We start from the raw sequence: 23,705 nt of genomic DNA, 5'->3' as shown, positions 1-23,705 counted from the left end.
AAAGTACAACCACGCAATAGGATAGAAGTTTATTTTTCCTTCCAATCATAATCTGAGGTGATCTCTCCAGGACCAGTAGGACCATGCTGCTCCATGAGACCATCTTGGGATTCAGGTTCTTTTTGTTTTGTTTTGTCATTCTTAGTATGTTCTCATCTGCATGGTGAAACGGGCTTGCACTGTCATGACCATGTTCTAGTCCATAGAAGGGGAAAAGCCAGGAATAGAGGACAAGCAATTCCTTTTCAAAACATGATTCAGGGATTATGCATATCACTCACCAATGCTGACGTTGCATTGGTTAAAACTTAGTCACTTGCTTTAAGGGAGGGTAGAAAATCTAGTCTCTAGCTGGACAGCCATGTTTCTAGGAAGAATTTCTCGTATTCTAGGAAGAATACTATAAATACTAGGAACAAGTGTACAGTGCAGAATCTCCCATGGTGTTTTAATCAGAGAGGGTGAAATTCACTCACATGGCTAAAAGCCTTTATAAACACTGGCTCTTTGAGAGGGAGAAGGTATAGATAAGTAGTAGCCCATCAGCTGGACAAGGTGACATACTTATGTTGCCTTATCTTTCTTCTTTGAGTGTGCGGTGAAACTTGCCAAAATGGTTGGTTATGTGAGTGCTGGGACTGTGGAATACCTCTACAGCCAGGATGGCAGCTTCTACTTTCTGGAACTGAACCCTCGGCTACAGGTGGAGCACCCTTGTACAGAGATGGTGGCCGATGTCAACCTCCCTGCGGCACAGCTCCAGGTGAGTCACCCTGCTCTTGATCAGAGAGTTGCTTACAGAAGTTTGGAATGTCAGAGATGCCTGCAAAACTGGTTCAAGTAGCGTCTGTTAAGAGAAGACGCCCCTTATCTGAGTCTCGTGTAATGTTCATCTCTTGCACTCTATGGCTTGGGATGTGTGGGTTGGTTTTCCTGATATGGTACAAATCTAGGAATATTATTATTTTTTAACCAGACACATCTGATATAAAATGTCATATATCAGAAAGAAACTTAACAAATAATATGCTTTACTCAGTTGTTTAAATTGTAGGAAACCTTACAAACATCGTAATGGTCCTCTACTCCTTTTTCCTAGTGTTCTAAATTGAAGCAATTCCACCTTAGAGTGGTGGCTGAGGTTGTTCATGGCAAGAGTGTGGCAGCACACATTCATTTTTATAATGTTTAAAGTGCTGGCTGTCAATATTATTTTCTCCATTCAGCCCAGGAAACAAATGCTATGGGAAGCAGTAATAGTTCATGATGAAGTTTGATATTATTTGTAAATAACATATTCTTTGCCCACATTGAGAACCCCTTCTGGTCCCCAGTGGTCCCTGTTAAGGAACCCAGTAAATAAAGATTTACATACTTTCTCCAGTGGTTTGTGGCGATAATTATGAAGTAATTATGACATAGTTAGGACTTCTGAGCTGTCTGAACTTGGAGAGCCACTGACACTGACTCTTCCCTTGGATATTTTCATTCTGATCCCTTGATGGGGAAATGACAATTAGAGGGAAGCTCATGTCTATTGCTTTAGGGATTTGGGGACTTTTTAAGGAGTGGGGAGTATTTAACACCTTACGTGTGTTTTGTTTCAAGTAACTTAGAGTCACCTATTCCATGATGTAGGATGCAGGCTATAAAAATAGGGTGTTTTAGGTGGTGGCTACTGAAATGAGAAATCTGATAGCTTCCACATTTTAAGGCAAGTAACTGTGAAAAATGAGTGATGTGTGTTTTATGACCTTTCAGATTGCCATGGGGATCCCTTTGTATAGAATCAAGGATATCCGTATGATGTATGGGGTATCTCCCTGGGGTGATGCTCCCATTGATTTTGAAAATTCTGCTCATGTTCCTTGCCCAAGGGGCCACGTTATTGCTGCTCGGATCACTAGTGAAAATCCAGATGAGGTAACCCATCACTTAAAAGGTTTACACTTTTTTTTTCCCTGTGAACTTTAATTTTAAGATGCTATCTGAGGGCATATCTGAAATATCTTGGGACTTCCTCTGGAGAAGGAAATTCATAGAGGCTTCATAAGAGCAGACAAATAAGTAATCACTGTTCCATTGGTCACTTAGACCTATTTAGTCACTGTAGAGTCCTTAGTGGGTCTGTAGCACTGGACATTGGCTCGCAAGCCTTTATGATTTTTGTGTATCATTTCTGCTTTTGTGTGTGTGTGATTACACAGAACCTGAACAATAAGTATATGAATGTTCTCTTCCTTGGAAATATAATATCTCATATTCTTCATTCTCTAACAGGGTTTTTTTTTTTTGATTTAAAAAATTTATTGCATGTAGTTAATTTACAATATTATATTAGTTTCAGGTATACAACATAGTGATTCAGTATACTTCATTTTAAGTTATTATAAAGTACTGACTATAGTCCCTGTGCTGTACAATACTCCTGTAGTTTATTTATTTTATATCTAGTGGTTTGTATTTCTTAATCCTCTACCCCTATATTTCCTTTCCTTCCTTCCCTCTCCCTCTTGTTAACCACTTGTTTGTTCTCTATATCTGTGAATCTTCTAATAGGGTTTTAAGCCCAGCTCAGGAACAGTTCAGGAACTGAATTTCCGCAGCAATAAGAACGTTTGGGGCTATTTCAGTGTTGCTGCTGCAGGGGGACTTCATGAATTTGCTGATTCTCAGTTCGGTCACTGCTTTTCCTGGGGAGAAAACCGAGAGGAAGCAATTTCGTGAGTATAATAGCATTTGATTGCATTTCAGAGAATAAACTTGTGCTAATCTTCAATGAAGGTGTGAGCATGGGAATGGGAATCATGTATTGCTATAAAAGTACTAATATGAATAACCTTCTTGAAGAAATATATCTTTGACTGTACTTACATTCATGTTGTATTAAATTTATTCAGTGTTTGGCAGATGTTTTTCTGTCTGTTGCCCTGAGCATTTTCAAGTATTTTTGCTTTCAATGTTTTTAATAAACTTATAAAATTGATTGCTTTAAAAATATCATATTTTTCTGTAGAAATGATGTTGTCATTTGGGGGTGGAGGTAGATTCTTGTCCAAGAACTTGACATATGTCAGAGATAAGACCTGTTATTTGTCATCAAAATAAAGGTATAGCTGTAAATGTCCCGTAGCCATTTAAAATAATAAAATGAAACTGCTTATTACATGAAAAGGGCATAAGGGGACTGTCCACATTGCTTATATGAGAGACCTCAGTGAGCTATGAAATACACACACAGTGTATAATATAACTGGTATATCATAGGTATTAGTTAATATTCTATTGAGGGTAAACATTAAATATTTAATAGCAGTTTTGCTTGCCTGAAAAGTAGGGCTCTAGGAGGTAATTTTGACAGGTTAGATATTTTAGAAGATCTATCCAAAATTGATCTAGTTCTATTTTTTAATTGTCTATTTCCTTGAACCAAGCATTTAATACTATTCCTTTGACCTTTAAACTGCACACATAGATTGTGTAATCAGTAAGTATTTATTAATAATGTTGGTTTTTAATAATGTGTTTAGAAGTTGGGAAACCTCAAATTTTCTCTATTTTGTCCTCTACAACTCTTCCCACTTATTCAAAACTATAAGTGGAGTTTTCAGAATTAAAGCAATGCTACCAGAAAAACCAACTGGCATAAAAGTTGCCTTTTTATTTTTCTTTCAGTCCTATCCTGCTTTGCCAAAGTGAAGAAGGTTTACACTAGAGCTTGCAAATTGGTGGCTTTCCGACTAGTCACAGCCACAGATGTGTTTTGATTGTCTTGTAGAGTGTTAGTTTTTTTAAATCACCAATATTTAAAAATTGGGAGATTGAAGTAAATACATGGATTTCTGTCTTCCCTTAAAAGAACGGGATGACGGTTGGTTTTGTATTCCACTTGGCAAAAGTTAACTGAAGCTTTGTGTGACTGCTTCCTTTAGAAGAAACACGAACTCTCTAGTTCACACAGCTGCCGTCCAGTCTGCCTCACTCATTTACATCCCCAGAGTGGCCGCTATTGGTATTTAGGTTTCCAGTCCTGATTGGCACGCCACTGAGCATTCTCTACAGGACATGTCTTATGACCTGCTCCAAAAGCCTTGCTCCTTACTTCCTGACCTGCTCTGTACATTTCTCTACAGTGTAAAGCTACCAGGTTAATGTTTAGCATATGAAAATTATGGTCTCTACAATAAGCTTGCCCTTCTTTTTTGGCCGCGCTTTGTGACACGTGGGATCTTAGTTCCCCGACCAGGGATCGAACTCACACCCCCCTGTAGTGGAATCGCAGAGTCTTAACCACTGGACAGCCAGGGAAGTCCCTAAACTTGCTTCTTAATACCATGCTAAAGTTCATTCTTCAGCTCAGAGTTTGTTTCTTCTTTCTTCATTATATTAGGTCTATATTCTTCTGCTTGGTGTTCATATTCTTCTCCAGAATAGCCCCAACCCATATTTCCCGCAGACTGTAATCTAAATACCGTGAGAACAAGACCGTGTCTGTCTTGTTGCTGCTGTGTCCCCTGAACATAGTAAGCACTCAGTAGATGTTTGTTGGATGAATGGACTTGCCCCTCATTCCTGTCCTCATACCCTCTGCTTCAATCATAACATTCCCTGAACACAACCCCTAATTTATTTCCTTTTTCCCTTTGTTCTTGCTACTCCCTCTGTCCATCCATTCACAAATATTTACTGAATATCTAATGGCTCTGACAATATAATGAGGATCAAGATAGGGTCTGTGCCCTCATGGAACTTTATGATCCAGAGTAAGAGAGGCAAATAAGCAATTGAACACAGTGTAGGAAGTGCCGTCTCTGATAGTGGGATTACATAAGGGTGTTATAGGAGCGTAGAGCTGAGTCAGCTAACTCAGTCCAGAAAGGGTCAGGGTTGTTTTCGCAAAAGGAAGTGACCTCTAGATTGATATCTGAAATATGTATAGGAATAAGCCAGGCTGAGATAGGGCATAGAGAGGAGGGTAGAGGTGGGAAACGGAATAATGTTCTAGGCTGAGAACTCCTGGACCACTTGGAAGAATATTTCTGTCACAGTCATAATCCCAGCTTAACTTTTATCCCATTTCAGATCCCACATTCTTTTTCTTTTTTTTAATTGAAGAATAGTTGATTTACAATATTGTATTAGTTCAGGTGTACAGCAAAGTGATTCAGTTATATATATATGTTCTTTTCAGATTATTTTCCATTATAGGTAATTACAAGATATTCAATATAGTTCCCCATGCTATTCAGTAAAAACATGTTGCTTATCTATTTTGTATAGTAGTTTGTATCACTTAATCTTATGTTCCTAATTTATCCCTCCCCCCTCCCTTTCCCCTTATGGTAACCACAAGTTTGTTTTCTATGTCAGATCTCACATTCTTTATGAAACCATAGGGAGGTGGATTTTCTCCCCTCTTAGAACCACTCCACACTTTGCTTATCTCTCTCTACTGGTATTTATGATATTATGTCATATATATATATATTTTTTTATTTTTTATTTTTTAATTTTTTGCGGTACGTGGGCCTCTCACTGTTGTGGCCTCTCCCATTGCGGAGTACAGGCTCCAGACGCGCAGGCTCAGTGGCCATGACTCACGGGCCTAGCCGCTCCGCGGCATGTGGGATCTTCCCGGACCGGGGCAGGAACCCGTGCGTGTCCCCTGCATCAGCAGGCGGACTCTCAACCACTGCGCCACCAGGGAAGCCCTGTCATATATTTTTAAAGTGATTATTGTCTCCACATTCTCTCTCCCTTAAGAGTCTAGTATGTGTCTTGAGTCTGTGAGATGCATAATAAATATTTGTTGAAGTAGGGACCTGCCCTGTTCAGCATAACACTGGGCAGAAGTATACAGGGAAAAACCCCATGGTATTTGAAATTTTGTTAAAGTTAGATCATTTAACACTTAATTGGAAAGTAATCAAAGTAATGAGCAAGTCATTCCACAGATGGCTAAAATGCAGCTTAAAAAAAACCACCACTCTCACATGCAGTGTCAGGCTAATAATACCTGACTTTCCCCAGCCAGTTACCTCCATTGTATGAAAACCTTTAAATTAAGGTATTAGTATTTGTAAAAATTCACTGAACAATATACTTAAGTATATTTTATTAAATGTAAACTTTACCTAAATAAAATAAAAAAGGTGTAAAGAGGGGGGAATTATGCCCTAATTCTCGTTAGCCAGCAATAAATGAATGGGATGATGGGAACAGTGAAAACTGGGTGGTTTGCAGATAATTTGTTCTGTATTCCATACAATGAAATGTATGTGATCTGCTGATGCTCTTATGGTAATATTAATCAGACTCATAAGTTTGCTGAGTTCTTGAAAATTCTATCTGGAATAAGCACATATATATCTGCACCCTCATTTGTTCTTGGAACTGTCTGTCTCTCTCCCCCGCCTCCTGAAACTCTAAAGGAATGAAACAATTCTTGAAAGTTATTGAAAAACACTAGAACATTTGTTGCTGAAACAGATCTGCTTCTATCCTTCTCCCAGAAACATGGTGGTGGCTTTGAAGGAACTATCTATCCGGGGCGACTTTCGAACTACAGTCGAATACCTGATCAAATTGTTGGAGACTGAAAGCTTTCAGATGAATAGAATTGACACTGGCTGGCTGGACAGACTGATAGCAGAAAAAGTACAGGTGTGTATTTCTCCACTTACACAAACAACTTCTGGGATTGGGTTTTTATAGGCTTGTGGTGTGATCAGTCCATGCTGCTAGATAATGTTATTTGATTCTAATCTGAATCGTTCTTGGTCTATGTGGAAAAATCTAGGAGTCAGTGTGATTTTAGCACTGTAAGAGTTCTTGTGCCTGTGTTACACAGTCACTTTATAGGTTGTAGTATTACTTCCAAGGGTATATTTGAAGAGAGGCACGCAGGGATTGAAATACTTTCTCTTTCCTCACTTGATGTTAAATCTGGTTCAGAGTTACCAACTTCTACATCTATCTACCAAGCACTGATAAGAGGGGCCTCATTTTAATCAACAGAAGTTACCCTTTGTTCCTGAATCGCTGGGCTAATATAAATTACTCAAGATTTTGTATAAAATTGTTAGATTCATGTAAATTAGCTGGAGGTCCAAATTTTGGTTATACACCATTTTTCTTTGAGATTATTGGTAGCCAAATCTTTGTACCTTTTGAAGTTTATTTGTGACAAAAGCTTGTTTTTGAGCTACTCTTCGATTGGCTCAGTGGAAATCTTAGGGAGGGTGGAGGGAAAGGTGTTTTTCATCTCTATTCAAATGAGACCTCTATTCAGATTCTAAAAATAAATGTGTTTTTGTCTCAAAAATCAGTTGGGGGCTTCCCTGGTAGCACAGTGGTTAAGAATCCGCCTGCCTGTGCAGGGGACACGGATTCGAGCCCTGATCCAGGAAGATCCCACATGCCACGGAGCAACTAAGCCCGTGCGCCACAACTACTGAGCCTGCGCTCTAGGGCCCGCAAGCCACAACTACTGAGCCTGCGTACCACATCTACTGAGCCCGCGTACTGCAACTACTGAAGCCTGCATGCCTAGAGCCCGTGCTCTGAAACAAGAGAAGCCACCACAATGAGAAGCCCGCACACCACAATGAAGAGTAGCCCCTGCTCACCTCAACTAGAGAAAGCCCACGTGCAGCAATGAAGACCCAGTGCAGCCAAAAATCAATAAATAAAATAAATAAAAATTAAAAAAAAATACTTTTAAAAAAGGGTAAATGCTAAAAAAAATATCAGTTGGACAATAAGGATGGAGACTCTCAATGGTAGCTGATTCTTCACAGCACATTTGAGCCTGATTAAAATTGAGGGCCATGGTGCCAAGTGACCCTGCTTTTGATCTGCTCTCTTTTTTCTTTTCAGGCAGAGCGACCTGACACCATGTTGGGAGTTGTGTGTGGGGCTCTCCACGTGGCAGATGTGAGCCTGCGGAATAGCATCTCCAACTTCCTTCACTCCTTAGAGAGGTAGGCTTTGCTTCTCATAGTCTGTGCAAGCTAACTAGTGGTCCTGAGTGCAGGACTGAAGTTCAGAGGCCCAATTTATTCTTCTCTCTGTTCCTGGCAGCTTGTGAGTGCTACTTGTTATTCACTGACCATGGAGGCAGGGGAGAGAAGGGATGTAGGAGTTTATGGCAAATGATTTTGGGGCTCTAAGGGCAGATTCTAGAAATTGGTTTATACCACAGTTAGAATAGGTTGCTTTTTAAAAACTGGAGTCCAGCTGAAGTAAACATTCTGTTCTGTACAAGCATCAAATCTCTCCAAGCCCTGGTGATGAAAATCTGGTGTTTTACTCTAGCAAGGAACCCTGAATATTTCATATATGACCTGTAAAATTTCAGGAATTAATAATTGAGGCTGATATTCAAGATGACCTCATGAGTCTCTCAAGTACGTGTGGGGCTAAACTCATTTCCAACACTGGTTCTGAAGACTGAGCTCTGCCTTTGAGTCCCTGGAGGAATTGTCCACAAGGCTAATCATTTGATAGCACTTTAATCACAGGCACTTTAATTCTTTCTGTGTTGTTAGACTCACATCAGCTCCATTTTGAGGTGTCTGAAAGGAAGAAAAGAAACAAAATTTTAAAAATTGAACTGAGATTTCAGTTCAAGTCTTACCAGGAAAATCTTTCACTATGTTACACTTACGCACTAAAACCTTCATCAGCTCACATTCCCCTTCTGTATCAGATCTAAATCCCTCAGAGTGACTTCCAACTCCCTATATACTATGGCGCCTTTTTACCACTCGAGCCGTACTCATTTCTGTTCTTCAACGTGCAATCTCTAACCTAGTTAAATGGTTTCCCTACTGGTGTACAGATATGTCACACGTAATCTCTCCTCTACGAGCTCCCCTTACCTTTTTAACGTTACTTTAAATTTATTTTTAAAACTTGTGTTTTGAAATAATTTCAGATTTATAGAAGAATTGCGTGAATAATACAAACAACTTCTATGTATTCTTTGTCCAGATTCACCCATTATTAACAACTTGCCTCACTTGCATTTTTACTCCCTCCTTTAATTATTATCAAAGTCTTTCTTAAGAGATAGTGTTTCTTTCCTTCCTTGGCAATGTCCTTCCCTTTCCCCTCCACCCAGCCATGGCCTACTGCCTTTATTTTTTAAGACCCCAAATAAAATTCAGTTGATAGGGGTAGATGAGGGTTGATTGCACTGGAGCTTTTCTCAAAATTTTTTTAAGTTTTAATTTTATTTATTTTTAAGAACAGATAATATATTCACATGGTTTAAAATTCAAAAGGCACAAAAAGGTATGTAGTGAAAGGTTTCCTTCTTACCTCTGTTCCCTGGCCACCCAGTTTCCTTCCCTGTAGTCAACCCAAGTTACCAGTTTCTGTCTGTAATCTTTCAGACATATGGTAAGTTATATAAGCATATATATGTAATATTTGTTTCTTCCTACCACCTATTTTTTTTAAGCACAAGTGGTAGCATACTCTGAAGCTGTCCTACACAATTTCACTTGCTTTTTTCATTTAACTGTGTATTTTAGAGAGTATTTCATGTTAGTGCATAAAGGGCTTCATCTTTCTTTTTTAATGGCTGCATAATATTCCATTATATGGCTTTTTTGTAATTTATATATCAGTCCCTTAATGATGATGGTCCTTTAGGTTGTTTTCAATCTTACTATTCCAGGAAATGCTATAACTGATAACCTTTGAGATTCCCTTGTAAACTTTTAGAACTTTCTAGAAGTGTCTCTCACGTTGTTCTTTCAGGGGTCAAGTCCTTTCTGCTCATACACTTCTGAATACAGTAGATGTTGAACTTATCTATGAGGGAGTCAAGTATGTACTGAAGGTATGCTGAACCCCACTGAAGCCAATGTTGTACTTTTTGCCTCTCTCTTTGTCAGCCTGCTTCCTTTAGGTCAAGAGATGGGGTGAAAGTTTGGTTTACTGCAGGGCTGGGTGTTAGTGAAATTATAGTCATTGTTAGTATCAGTAGCCTTGTGTCAAAGCAGTATTTTATGATTCTCTGAAAATGTTTTAGCTGTTGCTTAATTTCACATATGCAGCCAAGAGATAAAGGAGACAGAGAGCAACCAGAGCAGGGAGATGCATCTAAGGTCCCCCCTCTTTGCTTGCAGCAAGGCTGAGCCATGCCCACAGACACTAGTGTTCAGAGCACCAGTGCCATGAATTTCCTTCCTCTCTGGCAGAGCTTTCTTACCTAGATCTCTGAGATACCGAAATTTTGTCTGGGACTCCCCCTGGAAGGGACACACTGACTTGTCTCTTCGGGGTCTCATTTCCTACAGGTGACGCGACAGTCCCCGAACTCCTACGTGGTGATCATGAATGGCTCATGTGTGGAAGTAGATGTGCATCGGCTGAGTGATGGAGGACTGCTCTTGTCCTATGATGGCAGCAGTTATACCACATACATGAAGGAGGAGGTGGATAGGTGAGTGGCTGTTTAAGGTCCATTTGCTGGTCATTGTATCAGTCTCTTCTCTGAGTAGTCACTAACTCTTGGGATTTTTCAAGGTCTTTTTGTGGATTCTATTCTAATTAAAAAAAAAATAGTACATGCACTTAACAAAAATTTCAAGAGTATTAAGAAGTATTTATAATTAAAAACATTGACTCTGGGCTTCCCTGGTGGCGCAGTGGTTAAGAATCTGCCTGCCAATGCAGGGGACACAGGTTCGAGCCCTGGTCCTGGAAGATCCCACATGCTGCGGAGCAGCTAAGCCCGTGTGCCACAACTACTAAGCCTGTGCTGTAGAGCCTGTGAGCCACAACTACCAAAGCCCGCATGCCACAACTACTGAAGCCCCGGCAATGAGAAGACTGCGCACCACAACGAAGAGCAGCTCCCACTTGCCGCAACTAGAGAAAGCCCGTGCTCAGCAACGAAGACCCAATGCAGCCATAAATGAATGAATGAATGAATGAATGAACAAACGAATGAATTTTAAAAAATTGTCTCTCCGCCACTTCTGTGTGGGCAGACAATGAAAAATAAATTCCCCTTTTTATATGCTACCACTGTTAACAGTCTCATATGTTTTTGCAGAAATTTTATATGTATATACAAGTTACATATATGTACATACTGTTTTTCTTTTAAATATATTCACAAATAAAAATAACATTTAGTTCTGTACCTTATGTTTTCCTTTAACATCTTTTATACTGTTCAACACCAATCATGCAGTGTGGCTGTGGTAATTAACTGAATTAACACATGGAAAGGTTGTAGAACATTGTCTGTGATATAATAAGAGTTCAAAAAATGGTAGCTATTACATCAGCATCACCTTCATTTTTTTTTCTTGATGGAGGTACCTATTCTTTTTAATGGTCGTATATTATTCCATTATATGGATGTATCATAATTTATTTAATCTGACCCTTATTGAAGGAAATTTGGGTTATTCGGCATTGTAAACAAAGATGCAAGGGACTTCCCCGGTGGCGCAGTGGTTAAGACTCTGCGCTCCCAATTCAGGGGGCCCAGGTTGGATCCCTGGACAGGGAACTAGATCCCACATGCGTGCTGCAACTGAGGAGCCCACCTGCCACAACTAAGGAGCCAGCAAGCCGCAAATATAGGAGCCCGTGAGCCGCAACTAAGACCCAGTGCAACCAAATAAATAAATTTTTTTTTAAAAAAAGGGATCCAATAAATGCTGTGTGTGTGTGTGTGTGTGTGTGTGTGTGTGTGTGTGTGTGTGTGTAGAATGAAGTTTTCAGGGTTTTTTTTTAAGATTGACATTATCCTACCATTATCTTTTACAATTTGAGGTGCTTTATTGACTTACATACTCCCACTTATCTCCTAGGTATCGCATCACGATTGGCAACAAAACCTGTGTGTTTGAGAAGGAAAATGACCCTTCGGTGATGCGCTCACCTTCTGCTGGGAAGTTAATCCAGTACATTGTGGAGGATGGAGGCCATGTGTTTGCTGGCCAGTGCTATGCTGAGATCGAGGTCAGGGTGGTGATTGGGCTTCCGGGCCATGGGAGGGAAGGTGGGACAAGAGTTGGCTGGAATTGACTAGGACTCAAGAGTAACAGAAAGGAAGTAGAAAATAGAAAGGGGAAGTGTCAGTAGCTGTCATTAATCCCTAAAGCTAGGTCCTAAGAGATTTTATTTTTCACTGTAGGTCATGAAGATGGTAATGACCTTAACAGCTGCAGAGTCTGGCTGTATCCATTATGTCAAGCGGCCTGGAGCAGCTCTTGACCCGGGCTGTGTAATAGCCAAAATGCAGCTGGACAACCCCAGCAAGGTCCAGCAGGTGAGTAGGAAGATACTTTTAATATTGCTCTCCAAGAGCTGATTACACGGTAACAGTAGTTTGGAAAGGCAAGTGATTTCAGTCCTTGGTTTTCCAGTTTTTCCTTAAGCTTTTTAGCCCGATCTTAGGGCTTGTATGTGTGCCTTTGGTATTATGGAACTAGAATTTGTAAGAGTTATGATACTAAGATTCCATGATCTTCCTTATGATGCTTCCTCTGTTGACTTCTCTCCTTGTAGCTGGGTATGGTGAAGAGGAGTCTTGATTTTGCATGATGAATCTAAGTTGCAGTGGTGTGTTGTACCCTGAATAGAAGGTAGTGGATGACTTGATCTCTCATTGGGATTGACAGGCTGAGCTTCACACAGGCAGTCTGCCGCGGATCCAGAGCACAGCACTCAGAGGCGAGAAGCTGCATCGAGTATTCCACTATGTCCTGGATAATTTGGTCAACGTGATGAATGGATACTGCCTTCCAGATCCTTTCTTTAGCAGCAGGGTATGAATCACTTTTCTTGGGGAGGTGGTGTGGGGGAAGGCGTATACATAATAGGGTACCTGTTCTCTAAGATAGTTTAAAAGTCACGTAAGGATTTTTTTTTAAGAGGGAGAAAAAGCTGTTTGATCCGAAACTCTCCCACCATTAGCTGTGGGATTTGAAGTCTTTAAATCCCTGCTTCTTATCTCTGTTATTGACTTCGCATGTAATTGGGATTTAAACCAGAGAATAAGGACAATGTTAGGTGCTTATATTGCAATTTCAAAGTAAGTACAGGCATACCTCGGAGATATTGTGGGTTTGGTTCCAGACCACCGCGATAAAGCATGTATTACAAGAAAGCAAGTCACATGAATTTTTTGGCTTCCCAGTGCATAGAGAAGTTATGTTTACACTATACTGTAGTCTGTTAAGTGTGCAATAGCATTATGTCTAAAAAAATGTACATGCCTAAATTAAAAAATGTTCTGTTGCTAATAAATGCTAATCATCTGAGCCTTCATTGAGTTGTAATCTTTTTGCTGGTGGAGGGTTTGAAACAGTGCAAGAATTACCAAAATGTGACACAGAGACATAAAGTGAGCAAATGCTGTTGGAAAAATGGTGCTCAACACAGGGTTTTACAAATTGAAATTTGTAAAAAATGCAATATTTGCGAAGTACAGTAAAGCAACGCACAATAAAGCACGGTACTCCTGTACTATATGGTAGTGAATTCAGATATATTATTTTATTTGGGGGATTGTGTTAATTTTGTCTGGTTCCTATTTTATTATTTCCTTCTTCTCAGGTAAAAGACTGGGTTGAACGGTTGATGAAGACCCTCAGAGATCCCTCCTTGCCTCTCCTAGAACTGCAAGATATCATGACCAGTGTCTCTGGTCGTATCCCCCCCAATGTGGAGAAGTCTATCAAGAAGGAAATGGCTCAGTATGCTAGCAACATCACATCAGTCCTCTGTCAGTTTCCCAGCCAGCAGGTATTTATAGAGTAACACTGTCATTTTCTACTGGCTGCCCGTGCTAGAGTTCATGTTGTAGGATTCCTTCCTGTTTGGATCCTCCTTACTGTCTGGATGTTGTGCTTTTGAAGTTTAATCATTGTTTAAGGATTGTTTAATCATTGTGCCCTTTACAAAACTGCTTCATGATACAAGCCCAATAAGGTAAGTACTGTGTGTGAAATGTAAAGTATCTGTGGTTAAGAGGAAAGCATACTGGTATCCCATAGAGTTTTGTTCTTGGGGCTGTGCCTTAATTAGAAGTATTCTTGTGAATTTAAAGTAGGCGGATATTTGTAGTTCTATCATCAGAGACTTCCTTACTATCTCAGCAGCATACTTACTACCCTTTGCTTTCCTATTTATCATGAATGGGCCCCTAAACTATACCAGGTAACTTGCAGCTACTCTCGACATGTGAAAGATAGAAACTGTCCTGTTACAATTAAGAAGATTCCTAGTGTTGATGCCATGCAGGCTAATGCTTTGGGTCCTTTTACTATGCTGGGCTTCATTTTTTTTCCCTTTCTTATACTTTAGATTGCCAACATCCTAGATAGCCACGCAGCTACGTTGAACCGGAAATCTGAACGGGAAGTCTTCTTCATGAACACTCAGAGCATTGTCCAGCTGGTGCAGAGGTAGTTACATGGAACTCCAGATTCCCAGACCTGCGCATCCCCATACCTTCCTTTCTTCTGAGTAGTCACAAAGAGGTTTACTTCAGGTTTGACTTAGAGAAATTAGAAAGCACCTCTATCTTAGAAAATCTGTTATATCTACTAAATATCTTAGACTCGTGAGCTAGCTCTCATACTCAGTGTTTCTGATGGCTTTACTCTGCATCTTTCTGTCAGTTATTAAGGCACAACAATCTCATTGTTTTCTTTTTCCTTGCAATTTCCATGAAACTCCTAATTTTTCTTCTGGCATAGGGCCCCATTTGATATTTATTCTCCTTAGCTTATGGACTCAGCTGTTGGATTAAAGGAACCTTCACAGGACATTTTCAACTTTAAGATATTCATAGACTTTTCAGATACCCCTTAACCACTTCAAGGGTGTGGTGATCATTTCAACTTAGCAATGGGGACTGAACCAGGGTGTTGGTAGGTAGGGCTATCAAGTGGTTTTTGGTTTTGCTTTGCACTCTTTTTTTCTTGATTCCTTTATAAGGAAAAAAAAAATCTTGTCTGTAGCCATATTTCTTTTAGACTTGAATTTAAATTGATCTGGTTAGTTGATTCTAGGCTGTCTCCTGTCCTGTCCTATATTAGAAGGAAAGCCGTTCAGTAGAAAGTCTAGTAAATCTGGGCTCTGGGTTTATTATGTAATAGTCTGTTATTTAACAGTGTTAGCCTGTCAGGATTTTCAGTGGGGACCTTTTTCTGTTTGCCCAGGTACCGCAGTGGTATCCGAGGCCACATGAAGGCTGTGGTGATGGACCTGCTGCGGCAGTACCTGCGAGTAGAGACGCAATTCCAGAACGGTGAGTTCCTTCCTGAGGACTCTGTATCTGGGAACATTTCCCTCGAGGACTGAGCAACAGCTGAGCCAGTCCATCCTGTCACTAACACTTGACATTAACAAACTCTTCCTCCTTTCACCAGTCCCTTAAAAATTAAACCTCTATATCTCACTAGCGCCAAAGAAAGAACAACAAAACACAGCTTGATGAGATTGTGAATCCAGTGTGCTTCTGGGAGAGGGCTGAGAAAATTTTTCTAGCAGAAGATTGGCATCTTCTTGACCTTGTACAGTGAGAGCTGGTTGAGTCATGACCAGGCTGAAATTGAGAAACCCTATCCAAAGAGCTTGCCTCTCAGCAGCTAATCCATGGATTGAACCACAGGCCTCTGAAAAAGGCTCAGATTTTCCAGTGCTTTTCAGTGTATCAGTTAGGTGGAATTTATCCCTGGCTTTCTCTGTAGAGCTTTACTAAATGATGTACAAAGTCTCTGACTAAAATACCCTGGCTAAGATTTTAAAGCTACATACTGCTGATACTGCTTTCTGCCACAAGATGGCAGTGAAACACCATAGAATTTGAAAGATTACCTAATATTTTCTTTTATCAGTCTTGCTCCCTTTTCCAGTCCTTAAAGGATGACTCTCCCACTCATGACAAGGAGAAATACTCAAGTAAATATTGCAAACTAAATGCAGCAATGTGTGAAATAATAGATCACAACGAAGTTGGCTTTATCCCACTAGTGCAAGCTTGATTAATATTTGAAAAACCGGTTAATGTCATTTATCACGTAACAGACTAAAACAGGAAAAAACATGGCCATCATCTTAAGATATGGATGATAAAAGTATCTGACAAAATTTAATATGCATTCATGATAAATTCTTAGCCAACTAAGAATGAAATGGAACTTTTTATCATGTAAAGTTCTCCTACAAAAAAATCTGTAGGATGCATCATACTTAGTGGTAAGATGTTGAAAGCATTCTCTTTAAGATTAGGAATAAGACAACGACACATACTATCATTACTGCTATTCAGCATCATACTGGATATCCCAGCCAGTGCAGTAAGACAAGAAAAAGAATGAAAAGGTATGAGGATTAGAAAGGAGTAAGGAAGTAAATCAGCCACTATTAGATATGGTATGAGGTCTACCTAGAAAGCCTCAAAAAATCCACATATTTATTATTAGAATTATTTAAAATCTAACAAAGTTGCTGGATACAAAAGTCAATATACAAAATTCAAGTTTTATAATGGAACAATCATTTAGAAGAGCATTTTGGAAAAATATTCCATTTAAAATAGCAACACAAAATATGAAATTCTAAGGAATAAGTCTAACAAAAAATGTGCAACCTCTTTTGGAGAAAATTATAATCAGTAAAAATAATAAAGAAGATCTAAATAAATATCATGGCCTTAGGTTGGAATATATATTTGCAAAGTGTTGATTCTCCCTGAATTCATCTGTGCATTCATTGACATTCCGATAAAAAACTTACTAGTGTATTTTTGTGGAATTTGTCAAGCTAATTCTATAATTTACATGAAAGGAAAGGTAACCAAGATTCTTCTAAAGAAATACACTGTGGAGGTATTTGTCCAGTTAAATGTCAAGTTTTAATATAAAGCCATATTAATGAAGAGATTGTGATATTGGTGTAGGGGCAGATTAATAGAACAATGGAACACTGGTTCTATTAACCCAGAAGCAGATGCAAGCATATATGAAAACTTACTTTACAGCAGAGCAGGTATTGTAAATCAATACCTGAGGAAAGGATAGACTTTTCAATAAATGATGCTGGGACAAAGGATTATTCATTTGCCAAAATAAAAGATCCCTAACCTAGACGATACACACAAAAATCAATTCCAGATGAACTGAAAACTTAAACATGTACTAAAGAGGCAAAGCTACTAAATTTTTAGGAGAATATCCTTATGACCTCAGGGCAGAGAAGATATTGTCATATAAGACCAGTAAGTACAGGGATTTCCCTGGTGGTCCAGTGGCTAAGACTCCACACTCCCAATGCAGGGGGCCCAGGTTCCATCCCTGGTCAGGGAACTAGATCCCGAATGCTGCAACCAAGATCCTGCATGCTGGTAACGAAGATCCCACGTACCGCAACTAAGACCGGGTGCAGCCAAATAAATAAATAAATATATTTTTTTAATTACTGGTAACTTAAAAAAAAAAAAAAGACCAGCAATACAGACTATAAAGGATAAGTAATTTGACCTCACTTAAGAACTTTTTTTTTGCTGTGCGTGGGCCTCTCACTGTTGTGGCCTCTCCTGTTGCGGAGCACAGGCTCCGGATGCGCAGGCTCAGCGGCCATGGCTCACGGGCCTAGCCGCTCCGCGGCATGTGGGATCTTCCCGGACCGGGGCATGAACCCGTATCCCCTGCATCGGCAGGCGGACTCTCAACCACTGCGCCACCAGGGAAGCCCTCACTTAAGAACTTTTGTTAGTGAAAAGATACCACAAAAAGACTGAAAATACAAGCCACAATGTGGAAGAAAATATTTATAAATCATGACGATTAAGAAAGGATTAGTATCTGTAATCTATAGAGCACTGCTTTGAATCAATAAGTAAAAGACAACCTAATAGAAAAATGGGCAAAAGATATAAAAAGATAATTCACCAAAGCGGAAGCATAAATAATCCACAAACTCATGAAAAGATGTCCAATCTTATTACTAATTAGAGAAATGTGAACCAAAACCACAGTAAGATTGGCAAAAATTTGAATTTCACGTCATCTTCCACCACTTCTGTAAGCAGAAATGCAAATTGGTACAACCACTTTGGAAAACAGTTTGTCAGTACCTAATGGAGTTGAACTTATTTATACTCTTCAACCTAGCAATTTTATTTTTAGATGATATACTCTAGAGAAACTTTTACACATGTTTATTAAGGACACATATACAGTACTGTTTGTGGCAGTGTTATTCACGAATAGCAAAAAAGACTGGAAACAACCCAAATATACACAAGTAGAATAGATAATTGAATTCTAGTACATTCCTGCAATGGATTACTCTACAGCAGTGAAAACAGATGAACCGAGATATACACATGAACAAAAGATGAATCTCAAAAACCATAATGGTGAGGGAAAGAAACAAGTTACAGAATGATCCATACACAATGATTCCATTGTTATCAAGTTGAAAACAGGAAGAATGAAACTATGTATACATTTGTGATAAGTGTAAAGAAGAGCAAAAGAATGATTAACCTAAAATTCAGCTTAGCGGGTTGATTTTGAGGAGGAGCACACTGGATCCTTCAAAGATACTAAAAATGTTCTGTTAAGATAGATGGTAGTTACTTGGGTGTTTATTTATTCTTTTGTATGTATACTTCACAATAAAAAGTTTTTAAAAAGAGGCACTTGGTATCATTGCTTTCTTTCTGCTTAGTGTCTCCACTGCCTCTCCTTGGGTAAATATTCTTTTTATTTCCCCCAGTTCTAGTGATTTCTGTTACCAAGATATATTTCTGTTGTCACTTCAAAGCTAAGTTTTGGTCAGGAGAAATATGAATTTATATAGGACAACCAATTTTTAAACAGCTTCCATTTTGTTCTAAATGGGTCTTTTATGACATTGGCAGCTCTCTAAATATTGTAGTCCACTGTTTTTCAAATATATTTAGTTTTATTTTGAAAAGAAATCTTATGTCAATCTCTAATATTTAAAATAGATAAAAGCAGAGTTGCCTTGGTTGCTTGCATTCAGTATTTGAGGAATCCATGGTAATGCAGTTTGAATGCCACTGTTTTGGTTTGTAACCTAACCTGCAGGCTGAAGTAAGGTGATAATCCTTTACTATTTTCATAGAATTCTGACCCTTGAGACTATTCAAACACTAATTCTCCTTTGCTTGGAAATTTAATTCTGAGGTAAGCTGTTTTTAAAGAACTGAATATTACTTGTATCCCATGGTAGATATCACTACAGTATACCTGAAGCTTATGCTTCTGTTGCAAAACATAGCTCTGCTAGGCAGAACTAACCTGCCCCTGGTGGCCTTGTGAAAGGCCAATGAAAATATACATAACTGTACTCTCCCCACAGACCTTTTGACTTCATGCAAGGTTCTCCCTGATCTATGCCTTAGTTTGGATTTGGAGTTCCTAGGCATTGCTTAGCTGCTTCATGGACTTCCGGGGGGAAAATGTTGATTCCAGAGGTAGCAGCCATCCTTCTTGTGGACATTGATAAGTTTGGTGTTTTATTTTTGAGCTAAAACTGTTCCTCCTAGTTAGGGTGAAACATTTTCAGTGAGTCAGACATGGAACCAGAATCTCTAGCTGGGGTTTAATGGTATTGACGTTTCTTTTTAAGCAGCCAAACCCTCTCTTCTAAGGAAATCATTCCAGGAAGCGAAATAAGAGAGTTTAGAGTCAGGGTAGGGGGTTGGGGTTATCCCCAGCTCCTCAGTAAGACGCACCCTTCCCCGATCTGTCAAAATTTTTTTTAATGACAATAGGCCTTAGAGAGGTAGTGATTTGCCCAGGAGCATACAGTAAATTGGTAGCAGAGCTAGGCTTTGAGCCCAGGTCTTATACCGGATTGCCTGACTCTTAGCCTCGGGTTGCTTTTACTAAACAACACTGCCAATTCTATACAAATCCATCTAAGAAAATTCTTACGGTATTTCTTCTCACTTCTTATCAGTTTTCTAAGTAGAGACATTAGAAAACAAACAAATAGCATGTAAACGTGAACATGCATACGTGGGTGAGGATCACTTCTTTTTGCTGCTTGCAGGTCACTATGACAAATGCGTGTTCGCCCTTCGGGAGGAGAACAAGAGTGACATGAACACTGTACTGAACTACATCTTCTCTCACGCTCAAGTCACCAAGAAGAATCTTCTGGTCACAATGCTTATTGTGAGTACCATTTTTCAGAACCTGTAAAGATGGTTGATGATATGAAAAAAGCATTTCTCCTTGTGACGGCTGTGGTCAGAGGAGAAGCTCCTGTCTTTTGTGATTGTGGGATGAGTGGGGCTTGGGTTGTAGATTAACAATTTCTCCTATCTGTCTTTGTCCTTGACCTGAAGGAACCTGCTCCAGTCAGAAAAGGACTGTTCTGCCAATTGTGCATATAATCTTACATGGGAACTCAAATCTCTTCGCTCTACTTAGAGATGCCCCATGCTTCCTTATTCCTCTTGTCACTAGTGACAGTAGCTTTAAAATTTAGTCTTATCTAGCCAGTGTACTTTTCTGTTATAATGCTTGTTTGTTCCATGAATGCTCTCACATCCAAAACTGAATAACAAAAAACAACTGTTAGAAATGTAGTACTGTTCCTCCCCCACCAAAGAAATTTAAATGTATTCCTCATTTTCTGTGGTCCCTTTCTGTTTTATTTACATGGACATCTAAGCTGGGATTATTGTGTTGGTAGTAGATACATGCTTTTGTCCCTATAACCTAGTAATATGAGAATTAGTAGAAAGAGGGAAGGAGAGGTGAGACTAGTAAACGTGAATAGGACTGATGTACATGTGACCAGTGGGTAGAATTTTTGTGGACTTAAGGATTTTTGAAGATGATTTGTAAGTTCTCTACTCCTTGGTTTTTCTGGTTGGGTTAATTCTAGGAATCAGAGAACAATAGGACTATTCTTAGAGCCCCTCTACCCCACGAGCAATTAATTGCCTTGCTGCTGCATGTTTGTGTTTTTTGGAGACTATAGTACCTTTTTGCTCCTGTGCTTTTCTTCCTTGTCCCTTTGTGGAATTGGCATTCTTGGTACCTTAATTCCCTCATTTCTTCTTGGAGGAGAAAAAAACTATAAATCTTCACTGCTGTTTTTTATTTCATGGCTCGGAATGAAGGGAAACTATCTACCTCACATCTCTGGTTAACAACAGTGCCACTCACTCAGTTATCTGCCTAGCTGGCTAACTCTCGAGGATGTAACATTTTTTAGAATAGCCACTTAAAAAAATATGTAATCACAGGGAGAGTTCATTACCTTTGCTACCCTAGAATGGCTAGATGGTGGGGAAACCAGAAAATGCATTTGAAAGGAAAAAACAATAACGGCGCAATGTAATATTTCAACTTCTCCAAGTGATAGGTTTCGGCAAAGAAGTGATATTATCTCTGGCAACCTGCTGATTTTCTTTTTCTCAATCAGAAAAGGGAAGAAATCTGACTAATTAGATTTTTTTCCTTAAATTTTAATAAAAGGATTGCTAATTCTCATTTGGATAAAGCCAAGACTTTCTGGCAGAAAAAGGTAATGATGAGGGTATGGAAGAATCTGTCAGTTTGGACCTAAAATGGAGTAAAATTTGCCTTTTTAGGAAGGTAGTTATGGTGAGTTTTCATTTTATTATGATTACCTTTTTAAGGACTTAACAGTTTTTATGCACTAAAAATAGGCCAAAGTCCAGAATCCTTGGAGCTGCAGAAGAGTAATGATCGTCTAAGACTGTCGCTGGGTTTCTTAAATTCTAATTTGTAAGATATAGGGGCTCGGCTCGCTCCTTTTGCGGAGTGATTGTAAGTAACGCTTGCCTTAAGAATCTCATTATTGGAACACGGAGCCATATTTCCTCTGAGAATTCTGGAGTAGCTTTGAGCTGGGGCTGTTCATTTCTCAAGTAATCACGCTGGTGTGATGGAGAGAGAAAATGGCAGCTGTTCGGAGCTCAGGCCTTCAATTTTCTTCAGAGTCCAGTCACTCAAGTGTGTAATTACACGGGGGTGCTGCAGGGGCGTTGGGCCCTGTCAGAGAACTGGTTTGAGGCTTTGCTTTCTGCTTTTGCCAGTCAGGACAGGCATATGCCAATGGGACTCTGACTTGCTGCTGTTCTTATTTTTCCCCACCTTGTCATCCCGATTACTTCTTACCTGCATGGATAGTACCCAGACTTTCTTTCCAACAGGCTGAGCTCTTTGGAGAAAAGAGCTGTTTGTTAATGTTTGGGTTTAGATGAATAGGACGGGGAGGGGTAGCGAGAGAGGGAAGGAGGGAGGAGGGAGGGGAAGGGGAGGGACGAGGGGGGGTAGAGAGAGGAGGAGGAAGGTTGACGATGTGAACCAGAAAGATGGATTTGTCCTTTTCTTTATTTTGGCATTTCACATTTATCTTTAAAAAACAAAGGAGAACTTCGTAAACATCTCTAGGCTTTTATATCATTAAATTGCATTTGAAATATCCGTTATTTTGCCCTCATCTCAGAGATTTGGAAATCAAGAAGTTAACTGCTATGCTTGAGCTGAGGGCCAGCTAGCAGTGACTTCGGGAGCAGGAACGAAGGCTGGAAAAGTGCTCCTTTCTGATCTGCCTGCTTTGGCAATGGTCAGGTCCTCCACCCCACATCTGCATTAATGGTGGTAGCTGGGAAAAGCCATTTTACTTGTTTGGATTTCTCTTTCTGTAGGTCTTACTCTCTTTTATGGATAACAACTGGATATGGTAGCATTCGATTCCCCCAGCTGTGTTCTCTGCTGGTTCCCCTTTCTTTTGCTTACCTTGGCTTCCTGATCAATGTTATGTGCCCAGCATTCCAATCTCTGCTTTCTAGAAGTGGGACTGTTGATGCTGTGCTTTGCTGAACTAGATGATGATTTCTGGGGCTTTGGAACCTAGGGGGAGGGAATCAAGAAAATCAGGCTTCTGTGAATCAGTGTTGCAGGATGTGGGCTGCTCCGAGGAAGCCTTCCTCCCCTCTGGGTGTTAGCATAACTTGCCTACTGGTAACTTGCCTCATAGACTCTCTATCAAATTTCTTCTAATCTTTTGCTGTATCTGGAGAGCAAAATATCAAGTAAAATGTTAAAGTCCTGTCAAGTTTTCTCTATTTGGAGGAACATTGTGCCACATTGAAAACAAAGTCAGTAAGTTTATTTTTTGAAAGTTCTTCTTATCTCTTAATTTTATAGAAAAAAGCTTAGAACATTGTTTAAGTTTACCTAAGAGATATTTAAGGGACTCTTTAGCCAAATTGAGCAATTTTGTATCAATAAAAAGTATCAACATCCTCACAGCTGTCTAGATGGTGAAGTATGTATCCTGTAGCCACCTTGATTCTGAGTGGTCTTCCCCTCACTACTTCTATCTTATTTCTGGTGTGGTCCACACGAATGTAGTATAATCCATGCTTCCTTAGGAGTAATGCCATGCCTGTGAGCCTCTGATTTGGTTCAGACAGGGAGCATTTAAAATGCCTATCAGGGGCTTCCTTGGTGACGCAGTGGTTAAGAATCTGCCTGCTAGTACAGGGGACATGGGTTCTAGCCCTGGTCCGGGAAGATCCTACATGCTGTGGAGCAACTAAGCCCGTGCGCCACAACTACTGAGCTTGCGAGCCACAACTACTGAAGCCTGCGTGCCTAGAGCCCATGCTCCGCAACAAGAGAGGCCACCGCAATGAGAAG

The 23,705-nt window shown here is 39.7% G+C and overlaps 1 protein-coding gene across 7 annotated transcripts in view; it reads left to right on the top strand.

Annotated features, from left to right (window-relative positions):
* Positions 1-23,705, top strand: part of ACACA (acetyl-CoA carboxylase alpha) — a 272,316-nt gene that overhangs the window by 116,269 nt on the left and 132,342 nt on the right. For all 7 annotated transcript variants that reach the window (XM_067717545.1, XM_067717544.1, XM_067717547.1 and 4 more), the window contains 14 exons: positions 593-763; positions 1,762-1,923; positions 2,560-2,723; positions 6,513-6,663; positions 7,879-7,982; positions 9,769-9,850; positions 10,311-10,456; positions 11,841-11,991; positions 12,167-12,301; positions 12,654-12,800; positions 13,591-13,779; positions 14,341-14,441; positions 15,201-15,289; positions 20,071-20,195. In XM_067717545.1, the coding sequence (XP_067573646.1) occupies positions 593-763; positions 1,762-1,923; positions 2,560-2,723; positions 6,513-6,663; positions 7,879-7,982; positions 9,769-9,850; positions 10,311-10,456; positions 11,841-11,991; positions 12,167-12,301; positions 12,654-12,800; positions 13,591-13,779; positions 14,341-14,441; positions 15,201-15,289; positions 20,071-20,195 (1,917 nt within the window). The remainder of the gene's footprint in view (positions 1-592; positions 764-1,761; positions 1,924-2,559; positions 2,724-6,512; positions 6,664-7,878; positions 7,983-9,768; positions 9,851-10,310; positions 10,457-11,840; positions 11,992-12,166; positions 12,302-12,653; positions 12,801-13,590; positions 13,780-14,340; positions 14,442-15,200; positions 15,290-20,070; positions 20,196-23,705) is intronic.

This window comes from Pseudorca crassidens, chromosome 19 (assembly GCF_039906515.1).
Source record: "Pseudorca crassidens isolate mPseCra1 chromosome 19, mPseCra1.hap1, whole genome shotgun sequence".
Taxonomy (NCBI): Eukaryota; Metazoa; Chordata; class Mammalia; order Artiodactyla; family Delphinidae; genus Pseudorca; species Pseudorca crassidens.
Note: the sequence above shows the minus strand (reverse complement) of the source record. Positions and strands in the feature narration are given on the sequence as shown.